A 22237-nucleotide genomic window follows, 5' to 3' on the forward strand; every position below is an offset into this window, starting at 1 on the left:
GGTAAAGAATTTGCCTGCAATGCAGAAGACCTCTGTACAACTCTTGGGTCAGGAAGTTCCCCTGGAGAAGGGATAGGCTATCCGCCCCAGTATTCTTGCCTGGTGAATCCCCATGGACAGAGAAGCCTGGTGGGCTACAGTCCATGGGGTTGCAAAGAGCTGGACATGACTAAGGGACTAAGCACAGCATAGCACATAGTTAACTTACAATGCTGCATTCGTTTCTGGTATACAGCGAAGTGATTCAGTATATACTCTTTTTCATACTGTTTTCATTATGGTTTATTATAGGATACTGAATACAGCTCCCTATGCTATAGAGTAGGACCTTGCTGTTTATCTACTTTATATATAATAGTTCCTATCTGCTAATCTCAAAAGCCTAATTTACCCCCATACCCTGCCTTTCCCCTTGGGCAACCCTAAATTTCCTTCCTCTGTGAGTCTGTTTCTGTTTTGCAAATAAGTTCATTTGCATCCTCATTTATTCTTAGTACTAATTCCATAAGAGTATATAATTTCCATTTTATAACTAAGGAAACAATGGCTTAAAGTCACCCACATCAGATTCGTGCTGGATCGGGTCCCTCCCAAGTCCAAAGTATATGTTTTGTACCATACTTCACTATTCATAGGTATATCATTAAATCAATAGAGTCATCCCTTTGTCATAATACTGTGGTCTCAGGACTGAAATATTCCTCTAAAGTCCCCCATTGCTTGAATAATATTCAAAGCCAAAATATAGGCAGAATGCCAGATGATAATAGGGCCCCCAGTGATAATTTCTGATACATTTAAATAAATATTATTTGACACCAAAAAAAAATCAAGTTAAGCCATAATCTATCCATTTCTGATAGAAATGTAGGAGGCAATATCACAGGACTGAACAAAAACACACTTGGTAAACACACGCTTAAAAAAGTTAGGGGCTTCCCTGGTGGCTCAGACAGTAAAGAATCTACCTGCAATGTGGGAGACCTGGGTTCGATTCCTGGGTCAGAAAGATCCCCTGGGGAAGGGCATAGCTACTGACTCCAGTGTTCTTGCCTGGAAAATCCCACGGATAGTGGAGCCTAGCAAGCTACAGTCCATGGGTCGCAAAAAGTTACACATGAATGAGCAACTGTCTCTTTCATCACTTCCAAAAGTTAAAGACCACCTTACTTTCTTTATTTCTGGCGCTGGTGTTGGAGGTAGTGCTTTTCTTATACCTAAAAATACAACAATAAGATAGGTTAAAATGCCATCTAACAGTGATCGACAGTTTTAAGGAAAACTAAACATAACAAGACGGAGAAGGCAATGGCACCCCACTCCAGTACTCTTGCCTGGAAAATCTCATGGACAGAGAAGCCTGGTGGGCTGCAGTCCATGGGGTCGCACAGGGTCAGACACGACTGAAGCAACTTAGTAGCAGCAGCAGCAAACATAACAAGAAGTCCACTCTGACTCTCTCACTCTGGTGCATGTTGCTTGCAATACTATTTTAGAACAGATTTCTTGAACAGACTGTAAGTGCCATAGGGATTGAGGCCATGTGTTATTCATTGTAAGCAAATGGGATTACAACAGAACCAAAAATTTTCTGCTCAGCAAAGGAAACCCATCAACAAAATGAAAAGGCAACCAACAGAAGGGGAGAAAATATTTGCAACCCACATATCTGAGAAGGGGTTAGTATCCAAAATATACAAGGAACTCATACAACTCAATAGTTAAATAATAACTCAATTAAAAGTGGACAAAGGACCTAAACAGACTTTCACTTAAAGAAGACATACAAACAGCCAAGAGGTACTTTAAAAGGTGCTCAGCATAACTAATCATTAGGAAAATGCAAATTAAAAGCAGGAATAAGATACCAACTCATACGTACTGGGACAGCAATTATAAAACCCACATGTGACAGTGGGTACCCTTGTCTTGTTCTTGACTTTAGGGGAAATGCTTTCAATTTTTCACCATTGAGGATAATGTTTGCTGTGGGTCTGTCATATATAGCTTTTTATTATGTTGAGGTATGTGCCTTCTATTCCTGCTTTCTGGAGAGTTTTTATCATAAATGGATGTTGAATTTTGTCAAAGGCTTTCTTTGCATCTATTGAGATAATCATATGGCTTTTATTTTTCAATTTGTTAATGTGGTGTATTACATTTATTGATTTGCAGATATTGAAGAATCCTTGCATCCCTGGGATAAAGCCCAGTTGGTCATGATGTATGATCTTTTTAATGTGTTGTTGGATTTTGATTGCTAGAATTTTGTGAAGGATTTTTGCATCTGTGTTCATCAGTGATATTGGCCTGTAGTTTTCTTTTTTTGTGGCATCTTTGTCAGGTTTTGGTACTAGGGTGATGGTGGCCTCATAGAATGAGTTTGGAAGTTTACCTTCCTCTGCAATTTTCTGGAAGAGTTTGAGTAGGATAGGTGTTAGCTCTTCTTTAAATTTTTCGTAGAATTCAGCTGTGAAGCCGTCTGGACCTGGGCTTTTGTTTGCTGGAAGATTTCTGATTACAGTTTCAATTTCCATGCTTGTGATGGGTCTGTTAAGAGTTTCTATTTCTTCCTCGTTCAGTTTTGGAAAGTTGTACTTTTCTAAGAATTTGTCCATTTCTTCCACGTTATCCATTTTATTGCCATATAATTGCTGATAGTAGTCTCTTATGATCCTTTGTATTTCTGTGTTGTCTGTTGTGATCTCTCCATTTTCACTTCTAATTTTATTGATTTGATTTTTCTCCTTTGTTTCTTGATGAGTCTGGCTAATGGTTTGTCAATTTTATTTATCCCCTCAGAGAACCAGCTTTTGGCTTTGTTGATTTTTGCTATGGTCTCTTTTGTTTCTTTTGCATTTATTTCTGCCCTGATTTTTAAGATTTCTTTCCTTCTACTAACCCTGGGGTTCTTCATTTCTTCCTTTTCTAGTTGCTTTAGGTATAGAGTTAGATTATTTATTTGACTTTTTTCTTGTTTCTTGAGGTACGCCTGCATTGCTATGAACCTTCCCCTTAGGACTGCTTTTACAGTGTCCCACAGGTTTTGGGTTGTTGTGTTTTCATTTCCATTCGTTTCTATGCATATTTTTATTTCTGATTTCTTCTGTGATTGGTTGGTTATTCAGCAGTGTGTTGATGAGCCTCCATATGTTGGAATTTTTAATAGCTTTTCTCCTGTAATTGAGATCTAATCTTACTGCATTGTGTTCAGAAAAGATGCTTGGAATGATTTCAATTTTTTTGAATTTACCAAGGCTAGCTTTATGGCCCAGGATGTGATCTATCCTAGAGAAGGTTCTGTGTGTGCTTGAGAAAAAGGTGAAATTCATTGTTTTGGGATGAAATGTCCTATAGATATCAATTAGGTCTAACTGGTCTATTGTATAATTTAAAGTTTGTGTTTCCTTGTTAATATTCTTTTTAGTTTATCTATCCATAGGTGTGAGTGGGGTATTAAAGTCTCCCACTATTATTGTGTTATTGTTAATTTCCCCTTTCATACTTGTTAGCATTTGTCTTACATATTGCAGTCCTCCTATATTGGGTGCATATATAATTATAATTGTTATATCTTCTTCTTTGATTGATCCATTTCCCCTAAAGTCAGGAACAAGACAAGGGTGTCCACTTTCACCATTACTATTCAACATAGTTTTGGAAGTTTTGGCCACAGCAATCAGAGCAGAAAAAGAAATAAAAGGAATCCAAATTGGAAAAGAAGATGTAAAACTCTCACTGTTTGCAGATGACATGATCCTCTACATAGAAGACCCTAAAGACTCCACCAGAAAATTACTAGAGCTAATCAATGAATATAGTAAAGTTGCAGGATATAAAATCAACACACAGAAATCCCTTGCATTCCTATACACTAACACTGAGAAAATAGAAAGGGAAATTAAGGAAACAATTCCATTCACCATTGCAACGAAAAGAATAAAATACTTAGGAATATATCTACCTAAAGAAACTAAAGACCTAAATATAGAAAACTAGAAAACACTGGTGAAAGAAATCAAAGAGGACACTAATAGATGGAGAAATATACCATGTTCATGGATCAGAAGAATCAATATAGTGAAAATGAGTATACTACCCAAAGCAATCTATAGATTCAATGCCATTCCTATCAAGCTACCAATGGTATTTTTCACAGAGCTAGAACAAATAATTTCACAATTTGTATGGAAATACAAAAAACCTCGAATAGCCAAAGCTATCTTGAGAAAGAAGAATGGAACTGGAGGAATCAACCTGCCTGACTTCAGGCTCTAATACAAAGCCACATTCATCAAGACAATATGGTACTGGCACAAAGACAGAAATATAGATCAATGGAACAAAACAGAAAGCCCAGAGATAAATCCACACACATATGGACACCTTATCTTTGACAAAGGAGGAAAGAATATACAATGGAGAAAAGACAATCTTTTTAACAAGTGGTTTGGGAAAACTGGTCAACCACTTGTAAAAGAATGAAATTAGAACACTCTCTAACACCATACACAAAAATAAACTCAAAATGGATTAAAGATCTAAACATAGGACCAGAAACTGTAAAATTCCTAGAGGAGAACATAGGCAAAACACTCTCCGACATAAATCACAGCAGGGTCCTCTAGGATCCACCTCCCAGAATATTGGAAATAAAAGCAAAAATAAACAGAAATAAACAGTTCAGTTGCTCAGTCGTGTCTGACTCTGCGACCCCATGAATTGCAGCACACCAGGCCACCCTGTCCATCACCAACTTCCGGAGCTCACCCAAACCCACGTCCATCAAGTCGGTGATGCCATCCAGCCATCTCATCCTCTGTTGTCCCCTTTTCCTCCTGCCCCCAATCCCTCCCAGCATCAGAGTCTTTTCCAATGAGTCAACTCTTCACATGAGGTGGCCAAAGTACTGGAGTTTCAGCTTTACCATCAGTCCTTCCAAAGAACACTCAGGACTGATCTCCTTCAGAATGGACAGGTTGGATCTCCTTGCAGTCCATGGACTCTTAAGAGTCTTCTCCAACACCACAGTTCAAAAGCATCAATTCTTCGGCGTTCAGCTTTCTTCACAGTCCAACTCTCACATCCATACATGACTACTGGAAAAACCATAGCCTTGACTAGAAGGACCTTTGTTGGCAAAGTAATGTCTCTGCTTTTTAATATGCTACCTAGTTTGGTCATGGAGAAGGCAATGGCCACCCACTCCAGTACTCTTGCCTGGAAAATCCCACAGACGGAGGAGCCTGGTAGGCTGCAGTCCATGGGGTCGCAAAGAGTAGGACATGACTGAGAAACTTCACTTTTCACTTTTCACTTTCATGCATTGGAGAAGGAAATGGCAACTCACTCCAGTGTTCTTGCCTGGACAATCCCAGGGATGATGGAGCCTGGTGGGCTGCCGTCTATGGGGTCGCACAGAGTCAGACACAACTGAAGCGACTTAGCAGCAGCAGCATGTTGGTCATAACTTTCCTTCCAAGGATTAAGTGCCTTTTAATTTCATGGCTGCAATCACCATCTGCAGTGATTTTGGAGCCCCCAAAAATAAAGTCTGATACTGTTTGGAACATAATTATAATTAAAAGTTTCTGCACAACAAAGGAAACTATAAGCAAGGTGAATAGACAGCCTTCAGAATGGGAGAAAATAATAGCAAATGAAGCAACTGACAAAGAATTAATCTCAAAAATATGCAAGCAACTCCTGCAGCTCAATTCCAGAAAAATAAACGACCCAATCAAAAAATGGGCCAAAGACCTAAATAGACATTTCTCCAAAGAAGACATACAGATGGCTAACAAACACATGAAAAGATGCTCAACATCACTCATTATCAGAGAAATGCAAATCAAAACCACAATGAGGTACCATTTCATACCAGTCAGAATGGCTGCCATCCAAAAGTCTACAAGCAAGGAGGAGCTAAGATGGTGGAGGAATAGGACGGGGAGAACACTTTCTCCCCGACAAATTCATCAAAAGAACATTTAAATGCCGAGTAAATTCCACAAAACAACTTCTGAATGCCGGCAGAGGACATCAGGCACCCAGAAAAGCAACCCACCGTCTTTGAAAGGAGGTATGAAAAAATATAAAAGACAAAAAAAGAGACAAAAGAGGGAGGGACAGAGCTCCGTCCCAGGAAGGGAGTCTTAAAAAGAGAGAAGTTTCCAAACACCAGGAAACATTCTCACTGCCGAGTCTGTGCCGAGCCTTGGAAGCACAGAGGGCAACATAACAGGGAGGAAAAATAAACAATTAACACCCACAGATTACGAGCCCTACGGTAAGTCCCCCAGCGGAGAAGCAGCGCAGACGCCTGCATCCACCATTAGCAAGCGGGGGCTGGGCAGGGAGGTGCGGTGCGGGCTGTATCGCTTAGAGTAAGGATCTGCCCTGAATACCCCGAGCGCTACCTGAGCGAAATAATTTGGGCTAGCAAACCAGACAGTGGGATATCTACCACACAAAAAGTCAGCCCTAACCTAAGACACCGCCAGGCCCACACACGTAACAAAGGACTGTACAGAGATAGCCGGCTGCAGACCGTCCCCCTCCAGTGACAGGCAGCCAGAGCCGGAAGGGGGCAATCGCAGCCCCAGAGAGACATTATCTACAAAACTGTAAGCAGGCTTCTTTGCTAACTAAAACTTCTTGGGGTTCTGGACAGTCAACATCCGCCTGAGAAGGTGTGCCGGTTGTACACCCAGATAACCGAGTGGTGGGGAGGCGATAAGTCACAGCAACCACGCTCGCCAAACACCTCATCGCTGAAAGACAAGTATATGTCTTGTCTTTCTTGTCTGAGCTGTTCGGACCTGGGAAGGGCACAAAACGCAGGCCCAGCTGAGTCTGTGCCTCTGAGGACTACCCGAGTACCTGAACCTAAGCAGCTTAGACCTGGGAGGTGCAAGCAGTCCAGGGCTGGCCATGGATGGTTCCTGGCGGAGCAACCTAGAGCCTGAGCAGTGTGGGCAGGGAGGCTACACGTGCTGTGAGCGGGGGCAGGCCCAGTGTGGCTGAGGCACTGCGAGCACACGCCAGTCTTATTTATTTGCAGCGTCCCTCCCTCCCCACAGCACGACTGAACAAGTGAGCTTTAAAAAAAAAAAAAAAAGGTGTCCACAACCGCCCCCTTTGTATCAGGGCAGAAACCAGACACTGAAGAGACCAGCAAACAGAAGAAGCTATAACTGAGGGAACTGCCTTGGAAGCGACAGGCAATAGATTAAAACCCCGTGGTTAGTACCGACTACATAGGAAGGGGCCTATAGATCTTGAGAAATATAAGCCGGAGCAATGAACTAGCCGAAAATGAACTGAACCCACAATACCCACAATATCAGAGAAAGTCCTATATATATTTTTACTATTTATACGATCATTCTTTCTTTTTTTTAATTTTTTTAAAAATTTCAAGTCCTCTATTACTCCTTTAATTTTCACTTTTATAACCTACCATTACTTGGCAAAAAAAAAAAAAAAGACCCTTTTTTTTTAAAAAGCAAACTTCATATATATATTTTTTATAACTTTTGTGACCTTGGTCTTTTTTTTCCTTCTTTTCTTTAACATTGTATTTTTGAAATTCCAAACTCTGCTCTACATTTTTAATTTTAGCTTTTTGGTATTTGTTATCAATTTTGTACCTATATTTTTTTTTATAACTTTTTGTGACTTTTTTTTTTTCTCTTTCTTTCTCTTCATCTTTTCTTTAACATTGTATTCTGAAATTCCAAACTCTCTACTCTAGATTTTTAATTTATGCTTTTTGGTATTTGTTATCAATTTTGTACCTATATCTTCTTTATAATTTTTGTGACTTTGTTTTTGGTTTTTTTTCTCTTTCTTTTTCTTCTTCCTTTCTTTAACATTGTATTTTTGAAATTCCAAACTCTATATTTTTTTTTGATTATATTGCTTTTGTTTAATAAATTCCCTCTTAGTCTCCATACTCTGTTTAGAACAACACATCAGGGACAAACTTTTTTTTTTTTTGTAATTCTTTTCTTTTTTTTCTAAATTTTTAAAAGAAAATCCATCCTGAACGCTCCTCCCTCCTCCCTCCCCATACCATCCCTCTGGGTCGTCCCAGTGCACCATTCCCAAGCATCCAGCATCGTGCACTGAACCTAGACTGGCATCTCGTTTCATACATGACATTTCACATGTTTCAATGCCATTCTCCCAAATCTTGCCACCCTCTCCCTCTCCCACAGAGTCCATAAGCCTGTTCTATACATCAGTGTCTCTTTTGCTGTCTCGTATACAGGGTTATCGTTACCATCTTTCTAAATTCCATATATATGCGTTAGTATACTGTATTGGTGTTTGTCCTTCTGGCTTACTTCACTCTGTATAATAGGCTCCAGTTTCATCCACCTCGTTAGAACTGATTCAAATGTATTCTTTTTAATGGCTGAGTAATACTCCATCGTGTATATGTACCACTGCTTTCTTATCCATTCATCTGCTGATGGACATCTAGGTTGCTTCCATGTCCTGGCTATTATAAACAGTGCTGCGATGAACATTGGGGTACACGTGTCTCTTTCCCTTCTGGTTTCCTCAGTGTGTATGCCCAGCAGTGGGATTGCTGGATCATAAGGCAGTTCGATTTCCAGTTTTTTAAGGCATCTCCACACTGTTCTCCATAGTGGCTGTACTAGTTTGCATTCCCACCAACAGTGTAAGAGGGTTCCCTTTTCTCCACACCCTCTCCAGCATTTATTATTTGTAGACTTTTGGACTGCAGCCATTCTGACTGGTGTGAAATGGTATCTCATAGTGGTTTTGATTTGCATTTCTCTGATAATGAGTGATGTTGAGCATCTTTTCATGTGTTTGTTAGCCATCTGTATGTCTTCTTTGGAGAAATGTCTATTTAGATCTTTGGCCCATTTTTTGATTGGGTCATTTATTTTTCTGGAGTTGAGCTGGAGGAGTTGCTTGTATATTTTTGAGATTAGTTGTTTGTCGGTTGCTTCATTTGCTATTATTTTCTCCCATTCTGAAGGCTGTCTTTTCACCTTGCTAATAGTTTCCTTTGATGTGCAGAAGCTTTTAAGTTTAATTAGGTCCCATTTGTTTATTTTTGCTTTTATTTCCAATATTCTGGGAGGTGGGTCATAGAGGATCCTGCTGTGATGTATGTCAGAGAGTGTTTTGCCTATGTTCTCCTCTAGGAGTTTTATAGTTTCTGGTCTTACGTTTAGATCTTTAATCCATTTTGAGTTTATTTTTGTGTATGGTGTTAGAAAGTGTTCTAGTTTCATTCTTTTACAAGTGGTTGACCAGTTTTCCCAGCACCACTTGTTAAAGAGATTGTCTTTACTCCATTGTATATTCTTGCCTCCTTTGTCAAAGATAAGGTGTCCAAACTCTAGATTTTTTAACTTTTGCTTTTTGGTATTTGTTATCAATTTTGTACCTATATTTTCTTTATAATTTTTGTGACTTTGTTTTCTTTTTTTTTCTTTTTCTTTTTCTCTCTTTCTTTTCCTTCGTATTTTCTTTAACATTGTATTTTTGAAATTCCAAACTCTACTCTAGATTTTTAAATTTTGCTTTTAGGTATTTGTTACCAATTTTGTACCTTTAAGAACCCAATCTTCAGTACCCATTTTTTACTACGGAGTGAGATTACTGGCTTGACTGCTCTCTCCCCCTTCGGACTCTCCTTTCTTTCCACCAGGTCGCCTGTGTCTCCTCCCTAACCCTTCTCTATTCTACCCAACTCTGAATTTCTGTGTGTTCCAAACGGTGGAGAACACTTAGGGAACTGATTACTGGCTGGATCTGTCTCTCTCCTTTTCATTCCCTGCTTTTATCCTCCTGGCCACCTCTGTCTCCTTCCTCCCTCTTCTCTTCTCTGTATAACTCCGTGAACATCTCTGAGCAGTCCAGTTGTGGAGTGCACATAAGGAAATGATCACTGGTTAGCCTGCTGTCTCCTCTCTTGATTCTACCTCATCTCATTCGGGTCACCTCTAACTCCCTCCTCCCTCTTCTCTTCTCCATGTAATGCTGTGAACCTCTCTGGGTGACCCTCACGGTGGAGAAACTTTTCATCTTTAACCTAGTTATTTTATCAATGGTGCTGTATAGAAGGAGAAGTTTTGAGACTACTGTAAAAATAAGACCGATAACTGGAAGCAGGAGGCTTAAGTCCAAACCCTGACTCCAGGGTACATTAACTGACAGGAGCTCATCAAGTGCCTCCATACCTACATTGAAACCAAGCACCACACAAGGGCCAACAAGTTCCAGGCCAAGACATACCAAGCAAATTCTCCAGCAACACAGGAACACAGCCCTGAGCTCCAATATACAGGCTGCCCAAAGTCACCCCAAAACCATAGACATCTAATAACTCATTACTGGACACTTCATTGCACTCCAGAGAGAAGAAATCCAGCTCCACCCACCAGAACACCGACACAAGCTTCCCTAACCAGGAAACCTTGACAAGCCACTTGTACAAACCCACACACAGTGAGGAACGCCACAATAAAGAGAACTCCACAAACTGCCAGAATACAGAAAGGACACCCCAAACTCAGCAATTTAAACAAGATGAAGAGACAGAGGAATACCCAGCAGGTAAAGGAACAGGATAAATGCCCACCAAACCAAATAAAAGAGGAAGAGATAGGGAATCTACCTGATAAAGAATTCCGAATAATGATAGTGAAATTGATCCAAAATCTTGAAATCAAAATGGAATCACAGATAAATAGCCTGGAGACAAGGATTGAGAAGATGCAAGAAAGGTTTAACAAGGACCTAGAAGAAATAAAAAAGAGTCAATATATAATGAATAATGCAATAAATGAGATCAAAAACACTCTGGAGGCAAAAAATAGAATAACAGAGGCAGAAGATAGGATTAGTGAATTAGAAGAGAAAATGGTAGAAATAAATGAATCAGAGAGGAAAAAAGAAAACGAATTAAAAGAAATGAGGACAATCTCAGAGACCTCCAGGACAATATTAAACGCTACAACATTCAAATCATAGGAGTCCCAGAAGAAGAAGACAAAAAGAAAGACCATGAAAAAATACTTGAGGAGATAATAGTTGAAAACTTCCCTAAAATGGGGAAGGAAATAATCACTCAAGTCTAAGAAACCCAGAGAGTCCCAAACAGGATAAACCCAAGGTGAAACATGCCAAGGCACATATTAATCAAATTAACAAAGATCAAATACAAAGAACAAATATTAAAAGCAGCAAGGGAAAAACAACAAATAACACACAAGGGAATTCCCATAAGGATAACAGCTGATCTTTCAATAGAAACTCTTCAAGCCAGGAGGGAATGGCAAGACATACTTAAAGTGATGAAAGAAAATAACCTACAGCCCAGATTATTGTACCCAGCAAGGATCTCATTCAAATATGAAGGAGAAATCAAAAGCTTCTCAGACAAGCAAAAGCTGAAAGAATTCAGCACCACCAAACCACCTCTCCAACAAATACTAAAGGATATTCTCTAGACAGGAAACACAAAAAGGGTATATAAATTCGAACCCAGAACAATAAAGTAAATGGCAACGGGATCATAGTTATCAGTAATTACCTTAAACGTAAATGGGTTGAAGGCCCCAACAAAAAGACAAAGACTGGCTGAATGGATACAAAAACAAGACCCCTACATATGTTGTCTACAAGAGACCCACCTCAAAACAGGGGACACATACAGACTGAAAGTGAAGGGCTGGAAAAAGATTTTCCATGCAAATAGGGACCAAAAGAAAGCAGAAGTAGCAATACTCATATCAGATAAAATAGACTTTAAAACAAAGGCTGTGAAAAGAGACAATGAAGGTCACTACATAATGATCAAAAGATTAATCCAAGAAGAAATAACAATTATAAATATATATGCACCCAACATAGGAGCACCGCAATATGTAAGACAAATACTAACAAGTATGAAAGGAGAAATTAACAATTACACAATAATAGTGGGAGACTTTAATACCCCACTCACACCTATGGATAGATCAACTAAACAGAAAATTAACAAGGAAACACAAATTTTAAACGATACAATAGACCAGTTAGACCTAATTGATACCTATAGGACATTTCATCCCAAAACAATGAATTTCACCTTTTTCTCAAGCACACACGGAACCTTCTCTAGGATAGATCACATCCTGGGCCATAAAGCTAGCCTTGGTAAATTCAGAAAAATTGAAACCATTCCAAGCATCTTTTCTGAACACAATGCAGTAAGATTAGATCTCAATTACAGGAGAAAAACGATTAAAAATTCCAACATATGGAGGCTCATCAACACACTGCTGAATAACCAACAAATCACAGAAGAAATCAAAAAAGAAATCAAAATTTGCATAGAAACGAATGAAAATGAAAACACAACAACCCAAAACCTGTGGGACACTGTAAAAGCAGTCTGAAGGGGAAGGTTCATAGCAATGCAGGCGTACCTCAAGAAACAAGAAAAAAGTCAAATAAATAATCTAACTCTACACCTAAAGCAACTAGAAAAGGAAGAAATGAAGAACCCCAGGGTTAGTAGAAGGAAAGAAATCTTAAAAATCAGGGCAGAAATAAATGCAAAAGAAACAAAAGAGACCATAGCAAAAATCAACAAAGCCAAAAGCTGGTTCTCTGAGGGGATAAATAAAATTGACAAACCATTAGCCAGACTCATCAAGAAACAAACGGAGAAAAATCACATCAATAAAATTATAAGTGAAAATGGAGAGATCACAACAGACAACACAGAAATACAAAGGATCATAAGAGACTACTATCAGCAATTATATGGCAATAAAATGGACAACGTGGAAGAAATGGACAAATTCTTAGAAAAGTACAACTTTCCAAAACTGGACCAGGAAGAAATAGAAACTCTTAACAGACCCATCACAAGCATGGAAATTGAAACTGTAATCAGAAATCTTCCAGCAAACAAAAGCCCAGGTCCAGATGGCTTCACAGCTGAATTCCATCAAAAATTTAGAGAAGAGCTAACACCTATCCTACTCAAACTCTTCCAGAAAATTGCAGAGGAAGGTAAACTTCCAAACTCATTCTATGAGGCCACCATCACCCTAGTACCAAAACCTGACAAAGATGCCACAAAAAAAGAAAACTACAGGCCAATATCATTGACGAACATAGACGCAAAAATCCTTAACAAAATTCTAGCAATCAGAATCCAACAACACATTAAAAAGATCATACATCATGACCAATTGGGCTTTATCCCAGGGATGCAAGGATTCTTCAATATCTGCAAATCAATAAATGTAATACACCACATTAACAAATTGAAAAATAAAAACCATATGATTATCTCAATAGATGCAGAGAAAGCCTTTGACAAAATTCAACATCCATTTATGATAAAAACTCTCCAGAAAGCAGGAATAGAAGGAACATACCTCAACATAATAAAAGCTATATATGACAGACCCACAGGAAACATTATCCTCAATGGTGAAAAATTGAAAGCATTTCCTCTAAAGTCAGGAACAAGACAAGGGTGCCCACTTTCACCATTACTATTCAACATAGTTTTGGAAGTTTTGGCCACAGCAATCAGAGCAGAAAAAGAAATAAAAGGAATCCAAATTGGAAAAGAAGAAGTAAAACTCTCACTGTTTGCAGATGACATGATCCTCTACATAGAAAACCCTAAAGACTCCACCAGAAAATTACTAGAGCTAATCAATGAATATAGTAAAGTTGCAGGATATAAAATCAACACACAGAAATCCCTTGCATTCCTATACACTAACACTGAGAAAATAGAAAGAGAAATTAAGGAAACAATTCCATTCACCATTGCAACGAAAAAGAATAAAATACTTAGGAATATATCTACCTAAAGAAACTTAAGACCTAAATATAGAAAACTATAAAACACTGGTAAAAGAAATCAAAGAGGACACTAATAGATGGAGAAATATACCATGTTCATGGATTGGAAGAATCAATACAGTGAAAATGAGTATACTACCCAAAGCAATTTATAGATTCAATGCAATCCCTATCAAGCTACCAATGGTATTCTTCACAGAGCTAGAACAAATAATTTCACAATTTGTATGGAAATACAAAAAACCTACAATAGCCAAAGCAATCTTGAGAAGGAAGAATGGAACTGGAGGAATCAACCTGCCTGACTTCAGGCTCTACTACAAAGCCACAGTCATCAAGACAGTATGGTACTGGCACAAAGACAGAAATATAGATCAATGGAACAAAATAGAAAGCACAGAGATAAATCCACACACATATGGACACCTTATCTTTGACAAAGGAAGCAAGAATATACAATGGATTAAAGACAATCTCTTTAACAAGTAGTGCTGGGAAAACTGGTCAAGCACTTGTAAAAGAATGAAACTAGAGCACTTTCTAACACCATACACAAAAATAAACTCAAAATGGATTAAAGATCTAAACATAAGACCAGAAACTATAAAACTCCTAGAGGAGAACATAGGCAAAACACTCTCTAACATACATCACAGCAGGATCCTCTATGATCCACCTCCCAGAATATTGGAAATAAAAGCAAAAATAAACAAATGGGACCTAATTAAACTTAAAAGCTTCTGTGCAACAAAGCAAACTACAAGCAAGGTGAAAAGACAGCCTTCACAATGGGAGAAAATAATAGCAAATGAAGCAACTGACAAACAACTAATCTCAAAAATATACAAGCAAATCCTACAGCTCAATTCCAGAAAAATAAATGACCCAATCAAAAAATGCACCAAAGAACTAAATAGACATTTCTCCAAAGACATACAGATGGCTAACAAACACATGAAAAGATGCTCAACATCACTCATTATCAGAGAAATGCAAATCAAAATCACTATGAGGTACCATTTCACATGAGTCAGAATGGCTGTGATCCAAAAGTCTACAAGCAATAAATGCTGGAGAGGGTGTGGAGAAAAGGGAACCCTCTTACACTGTTGGTGGGAATGCAAACTAGTACAGCCACTATGGAGAACAGTGTGGAGATTCCTTAACAAACTGGAAGTAGAACTGCCATACAACCCAGCAATCCCACTGCTGGGCATACACACCAAGGAAACCAGAACTGAAAGAGACACATGTACCCCAGTGTTTACTGCAGCACTGTTTATAATAGCCAGGACATGGAAGCAACCTAGATGTGCATCAGCAGATGAATGGATAAGAAAGCTGTGATACATATACACAATGGAATATTACTCAGCCATTAAGAAGAATATATTTGAATCAGTTCTAATGAGGTGGATGAAACTGGAGCCTATTATACAGAGTGAAGTAAGCCCGAAAGAAAAACACCAATACAGTATACTAACACATATATATGGAATTTAGAAAGATGGTAACGATAACCCTGTATGCAAGACAGCAAAAAAGACACAGATGTATAGAACAGTCTTTTGGACTCTGTGGGAGAGGGAGAGGGTGGGATGATTTGGGAGAATGGGATTGAAACATGTATAACATCATATGTGAAACGAATCACCAGTCCAGGTTCGATGAATGATACAGGATGCTCAGGGCTGGGGCACTGGGACGACCCAGAGGGATGGTATGAGGAGGGAGGTGGGAGGGGTTTCAGGATGGGGAACACGTGTACACCCTTGGCAGATTCATGTTGATGTATGGCAAAACCAATACAATACTATAAAGTGATTAGCCTCCAATTAAAATAAATAAATTTATATTAAAAATAAAAAAACAAAAACAAATAAAAAACAACTAAGGAAAAAAAATACCCACATGTGATAACAAATGCTTCTAAGGATGTAGAGAAAAGGGAACTCTTGTGCACTGTTAGTGGGAATGTAAATGATGTAGCCACTGTGGAAAATAACATAGAAGTTCCTCAAAAAACTTAAAAATAGAACTACCAGATGATCCAGCAATCCCACTTCTGGGTATATACACGAACGAAAGGAAATCAATACCTCGAGGAGACAATCTGTACTCCCATGGTCACAGCAGCATATTTTACAATAGCCAGGAACAGAAACTACCTGAGCATTCACCAACAGGACTGAATACAGAAAATGCAATGGGTGTGTACATATGTACATATATACATGATGGAATATTCAGCCTTAGAAAAAGAAGGAAATCCTTTAATTTGTGACAACATGGATGAAGCTGGGGAGCATAATGCTAAGTGAAATAAGCCAGACTTAGGACAAATAGCACATGCTGTAACTTATATGGGGAATCTTAAAAAAAAAAAAAATTCATAGAGAGTAGAATAATGGTTGCCAGGGGATGCAGGGTGGGGAAAATAGAGATGTTGGTAAAAGAATACAAGTTTACAGTTATTCAATGAATAAGGTATGTTAATTATTACTCAATTTATATACATATATATTATATATAAAACTGGAGAAGGAAATGGCAACCTACTCCATATTGCCTTGAGAATCCAATGGACAGAGGAGCCTGGCAGGCTACAGTCTATGGGGGTAGCAAGAGTCGGAAACAACTGAGCAACTAAGCATGCACACACACATATATCTAGAACTAACACCCCCCAAAAGATGTCCTTTTCATCATAGGGGACTGGAATGCAAAAGTAGGAAGTCAAGAAACACCTGGAGTAACAGGCAAATTTGGCCTTGGAATACGGAATGAAGCAGGGCAAAGGCTAATAGAGTTTTGCCAAGAGAACGCACTAGTCATAGCAAACACCCTCTTCCAACAACACAAGAGAAGGCTCTACACATGGACATCACCAGATGGTCAATACTGAAATCAGATTGATTATATTCTTTGCAGCCAAAGATGGAGAAGCTCTATACAGTCAGCAAAAACAAGACCAGGAACTGACTGTGGCACAGATCATGAACTCCTTATTGCAAAATTCAGACTTAAATTGAAGAAAGCTGGGAAAACCACTAGACCATTCAGGTATGACCTAAATCAAATCTCTTATGATTATACAGTGGAAGTGACAAATAGACTCAAAGGATTAGACCTGATAGGCAGAGTGCCTGAAGAACTATGGATGGAGTTTCACGAGATTGTACAGTAGGCAGTGATCAAGACCATCCCCAAGAAAAAGAAATGCAAAAAGGCAAAATGATTGTCTGAGGAAGCCTTACAAATAGCTGAGAAAAGAAGAGAGGTGAAAGGCAAAGGAGAAAAGGAAAGATACACCCATCTGAATGCAGGGTTCCAATGAATAGCAAGCAGAGATAAGAAAGTTTTCCTCAGTGATAAATGCAAAAAAATAGAAGAAAACAATAGAATGGGAAAGACTAGAGATCTCTCAAGAAAACTGAGATAGCAAGGGAACATTTCATGCAAAGATGGCCACAATAAAGGACGGAAATGGTACGGACCTAACAGAAGCAGAAGATATTAAGAAGACATGGCAAAAACACACAGAAGAACTATACAAAATAGATCGCCATGACCCAGATAACCATGATGGTGTCATCACTCACCTAGAGCCAGACATCCTGGAGTGCAAAGTCAAGTCAGCCTCAGGAAGCATCACTATGAACAAAGCTCTTGGGGGTGATAGAATTCCAGTTGAGCTGTTTCAAATCCTAAAATATGATGCTGTTAAAGTGTTGTACTCAATATGCCAGCAAATTTGGAAAACTCAGCAGTGGCCACAGGACTGCAAAAGGTCAGTTTTCATTCCAATTTCAAAGAAAGGCAATGCCAAAGAATGTTCAAACTACTGCACAATTGCAGTCATCTCATACACTAGCAAAGTGATGTTCAAAATTCTCCAAGCTGGATTTAGAAAAGGCAGAGGAACCAGAGATCAAATTGCCAATATCCTTTGGATCACAGAAAAAGCAAGAGAGTTCCAGAAAAACATCTGTATTGTTGACTATGCCAAAGCCTTTGACTGTGTGGATCACAACAAACTGTGGAAAATTCTGAAATAGATAGGAATACCAGAACACCTGACCTGCCTCCCAAGAAATCTGTATGCAGGTCAAGAAGCAACAGTTAGAACTGGACATGGAACAACAGACTGGTTCCAAATTGGGGAAGAAGTACGTCAAGGCTGTATATTGTCACCCTGCTTATTTAACTTAAATGGAGAGTATATCATGTGAAATGCTGGGCTAGATGAAGGACAAACTGGAATCAAGACTGCAGGGAGAAATATCAATAACCTCAGATATGCAGATGACTCTACCCTTTTGCCAAAAAGCAAAGAGGAACTAAAGAGCTTCTTGATGAAAGTGAAAGAGGAGAGTGAAAAAGCTGGCTTACAACTCAACATTCAAAAAACTAAGATCATGGCATCTGGTCCAATCACTTCATGGCAAATAGATGGGGAAACAGGGGCAACAGTGACAGATTTTATGTTTTTTGGCTCCAAAGTCACTGCAGATGGTGACTGCAGCCATGAAATTAAAAGGCACTTGCTCCTTGGAAGAAAAGCTATGACCAACCTAGACAGCATATTAAAAAGCAGAGACATTAGTTTGCCAACAAAGGTCCATCTAGTCAAAGCTATGGTTTTTTCATTAGTCATGTATGGATGTGCGAGTTGGACCATAAAGAAAGCTGAGCACCAAAGAATTGATGCTTTTGAACTGTGGTGTTAGAGAAGACTCCTGAGAGTCTCTTGGACTGCAAGGAGATCAAACCAGTCAATCCTAAAGGAAATCAGTCCTGAATATTCATTGGAAGGACCTATGCTGAAGCTAAAGCTCCAATACTTTGGCCACCTGATGTGAAGAACTGACTCACTGGAAAAGATCCTGATGCTGGGAAAGATTGAAGGCAGGAGGAGAAGGGGATAACAGATTAGGGGTTGGTTGAATGGCATCACCAACTGGATGGACATGAGTTTGAGCAAGCTCCAGGAGTTGGTGATAGACAGGGATGCCTGGCATTCTGCAGTCCACGAAGTCGCAAAGAGTCCGACACAACTCAGCAACTGAACTGAACTGTGTGTGTATATATATACACATAATATAAAACAGGAAAAAAGACAAAGTCTAAGGATCTTGTGTATAACATGGCAACTATAGCTGATAGCTTTGTAATGTAAATTGAAGTTTTCTAAGAAAATAGAGCTTAAGTGTTTTCATACATACACACACACAAAGGTAAACATAAGAGGTTTTAATCAGCTCAATGAGAAAAACCTTTTCCAATGGAAAAGCATATCCAATCACCTCACTGTAAATTTTAAAGATGTTGCAATTTTGTTAATTATACCTCAGTAAAGCTGGGAGGAAAGGAGAGAAAAAGTGCTGACAGTCCTTCCTTAGGTTCACACTTACCCTTACAAAATAGACCTACCCTGAAAGTTTGAAGGCCATATTTAACCAGCAGCAAAATCAAAAACATGTCACTTTCTCCCTTTACGAATAATATGTACATCCTGAGCACAACATAGTTATAGAATAAAATGAATACTTACTACTTTCAAAAAGATTATATTTTTCACATCCAGGTGCTAGTTTTTCAGTTTGTCTGCAACACTGATAACTTCCATCTGCCCAAAATTTAGGATGATATTTAATCATAATATTATTGTTGTTCTTTATTTCTGTAATTCAAAGATACATTAAACAATCAGTGAAATAAAGCAGAGATGACAGAATGTTTCCTTGAATAACACTGTTGATCACTCTTTCTCAAATTCATTGTTACAGTTTAGACACTAAGTCGTGTCTGACTCTTTTGTGACCCCATGGACTGTTTATTATGAGGAAATCCTCATAACATAAAATCAAACATTCAGAAGATGCATACAGTTCTCTTTTGCCTCCTTTTTTTGGCGAGGCACCCTTGTGCTAACAAGGTGAAACAATCTCTGCTACATTGTGATGGATAAACACAAAAGTCAGCCCATCACCATTTTGTTCTTCAGAGGAAGCAATGAGGATTATGCAGGACAAATTACAAATGAACATTCTTCACGTGCAAGTCAATTCCTCCATATCACATGTTGACTACACAATTTCTTAGAAAATACTAAATCCTGCTATCGTAAAAGCCCAGTGGTTAGTCACCTCCAAATGTATTATATATTAAATGAAAGCTTGTTTTTCTTAAAAAACTATGTATAAGCCACTAGAAGGAAGCAGATTATAAAAAAAGGAAGTTATCGTCAATGTGTGTCACTTACAGGAAAAGAATGACCTTGGAGAATCACTTACTGTAGATTAAAAGATTATAAATATAAGATAGTTCTGTCCTAGTGATAAGAATGTTATATTCTGAAATTATGTACGGATTCATATTTCATGATATGAGCTTACCTTCTTTTAACTTCTTTACCCACCGGTCCCTGCTTTGTGCACTAGGTGCAAAAATGTAAAGTGTGTTAGCATCATGCACAACCTGAAATAAAACAGAAGATGGAGCAGGTGAGAACAGCACTCCTGCCCAGCACAGAGCCCTGGTACCATAGGGACCAATAAAAGACTCGGAAACTCTTTAAGCAAAAGTCAATTGCTTTCAGTTCAAAGAACCTAGATTACCTTCTTACAAAAGCAAATATATTTCTTCAGGTCTACATCAGGTGGGATTTTGCAAAGGATTGTGCTTTTACAGGACGAAAAAAAATGTACAGAGGCCAGGATGCTTTGCCAATCTTATTATTTCTTGCAACGTAAGGAACTAAAGTTCCTTAAGTAAACTTGGTACAACAGGGATTATTCCAATCAAGTATTTTTCTGAATAATATTTAGATGAATGGACTACTCTTTCAGCATCACTCCTACACCTTCCTTTTGCCACTACAAATAACTGCAGTAGGTAGCTTAATTAAGCACGGACTACTCCAACTCTAAACTTCATGCTTTACAGACATCAACTCAATCAATCCTACCATCAAGGCATTAGTATTCCCATTCTGCAGAAGAGGAGACTAAGGCCTATCCAAGACATCAATTCTAAATAGCTCCCGGAGGCACCACTCACACAGAATACACTGCAAATGGTACCCTTTAATTTACCTGCTCATCAGCATGTATCTGGTCATCCAGAAAGCCAGGATCCTGACTCTAAGTTCCAAACTTTTAACCACAGTACCTCTTTTACAGTTACCTCCAGATGAGCAATTAGACAGTCTTATTCCTAATATTTTTAATAGCAATAATAAAATTAAGAATGGGAAGCTAACCCAAGAATTTTGGTCTTCACTTTACCCTTGGTGGTCAGTCACAAGGCAGAAACACCCTGATTGACCGAAAAGAAATATCTGGCTAGAAACCTCTCTTTACTATGTCAACAGCCACTAGATTGAACACAGATAGCTCTTTTATCAATAGATGGTTCTTCCTGACCATATTTAGTAGATAATCCTCAGAAATAAAAATCATATTTTTATGGCAAGACAAGAGAAATGTAAACAAAAATTTCTTCTCTGCTCTTCAGCCTCCTCTCTCCCCCGCTGTACATTGTGTAATTCTGTGATGCAAAATCAAACCTCCCCATGGGCAGAAATACCTGCTCAACCCTAAAGAGCACATCATCTTCCCAGCAGGAACAATATAGAGCCTTAAAAGATAGCATTCCTTCTTGATCTTGTAAGGGGTCACATGACCCACTACAATGCTGCTCAGTTCTGGATTCTGTAAAACTGTCAATAATATGTCACATGATGTCCAGCCCTCTGACTCAAAAACTGACGTATCATTAACTGTGTCCTGACTTGTAGAGGGTGGAACAGTTCTCAGAGCTTTTTGAGATGCTCCTCCCAGGTTATAATCCTCAACTCTGGCTCGAATTAAGTTTTCCATTTTTTTTCAAATTCTTTTCCCATGTAGATTGTTACATACATTGAGCAGAGTTCCCTATGCTATCAGTAGGTCCCTGTTGGTTAGCCATTTAAAATACAGCAGTATGGGGACCTCCCTGGCCATACAGTGGTTAGGACTTCACCCATGCTCTCACTGCCAAGGGCCCAGGTTCAGTCCCTGGTCAGGGAAATAAGATCTCACAAGCTGCACGGCAAAGCCAAAAAAAAAAAAAATACATACACACACACACATACACATAGCAGTGTGTACATGCAAATCCCCCAAAAGAATAGATACATGTGTGTGTGTATATGTATATATAACTGAATCATTCTGCTGTACACCTGAAACTAACATGACATTGTTAATCAATTATACTTCAATATAAAATAAAAAGTTTTTAAAAATCCCCACTTCTTTCCTAGATCGACTGATTAGTTTTTTGTCAACAATCCCTCCTCATTCATTTGAATCAAATAAATGTGGTCTAA

The 22237-nt window shown here is 38.7% G+C and overlaps 1 protein-coding gene across 4 annotated transcripts in view; it reads right to left on the minus strand.

The window, feature by feature from the left end:
- The window catches only part of TEC (tec protein tyrosine kinase), a 169275-nt gene that overhangs the window by 38475 nt on the left and 108563 nt on the right, over positions 1-22237 (minus strand). For all 4 annotated transcript variants that reach the window (XM_070372366.1, XM_070372365.1, XM_070372364.1 and 1 more), the window contains 3 exons: positions 20262-20343; positions 19418-19546; positions 1171-1217 (listed from right to left, as the gene is read on the minus strand). In XM_070372366.1, the coding sequence (XP_070228467.1) occupies positions 1171-1217; positions 19418-19546; positions 20262-20343 (258 nt within the window). The remainder of the gene's footprint in view (positions 1-1170; positions 1218-19417; positions 19547-20261; positions 20344-22237) is intronic.

This window comes from Bos mutus, chromosome 6 (assembly GCF_027580195.1).
Source record: "Bos mutus isolate GX-2022 chromosome 6, NWIPB_WYAK_1.1, whole genome shotgun sequence".
Lineage (NCBI taxonomy): Eukaryota > Metazoa > Chordata > Mammalia > Artiodactyla > Bovidae > Bos > Bos mutus.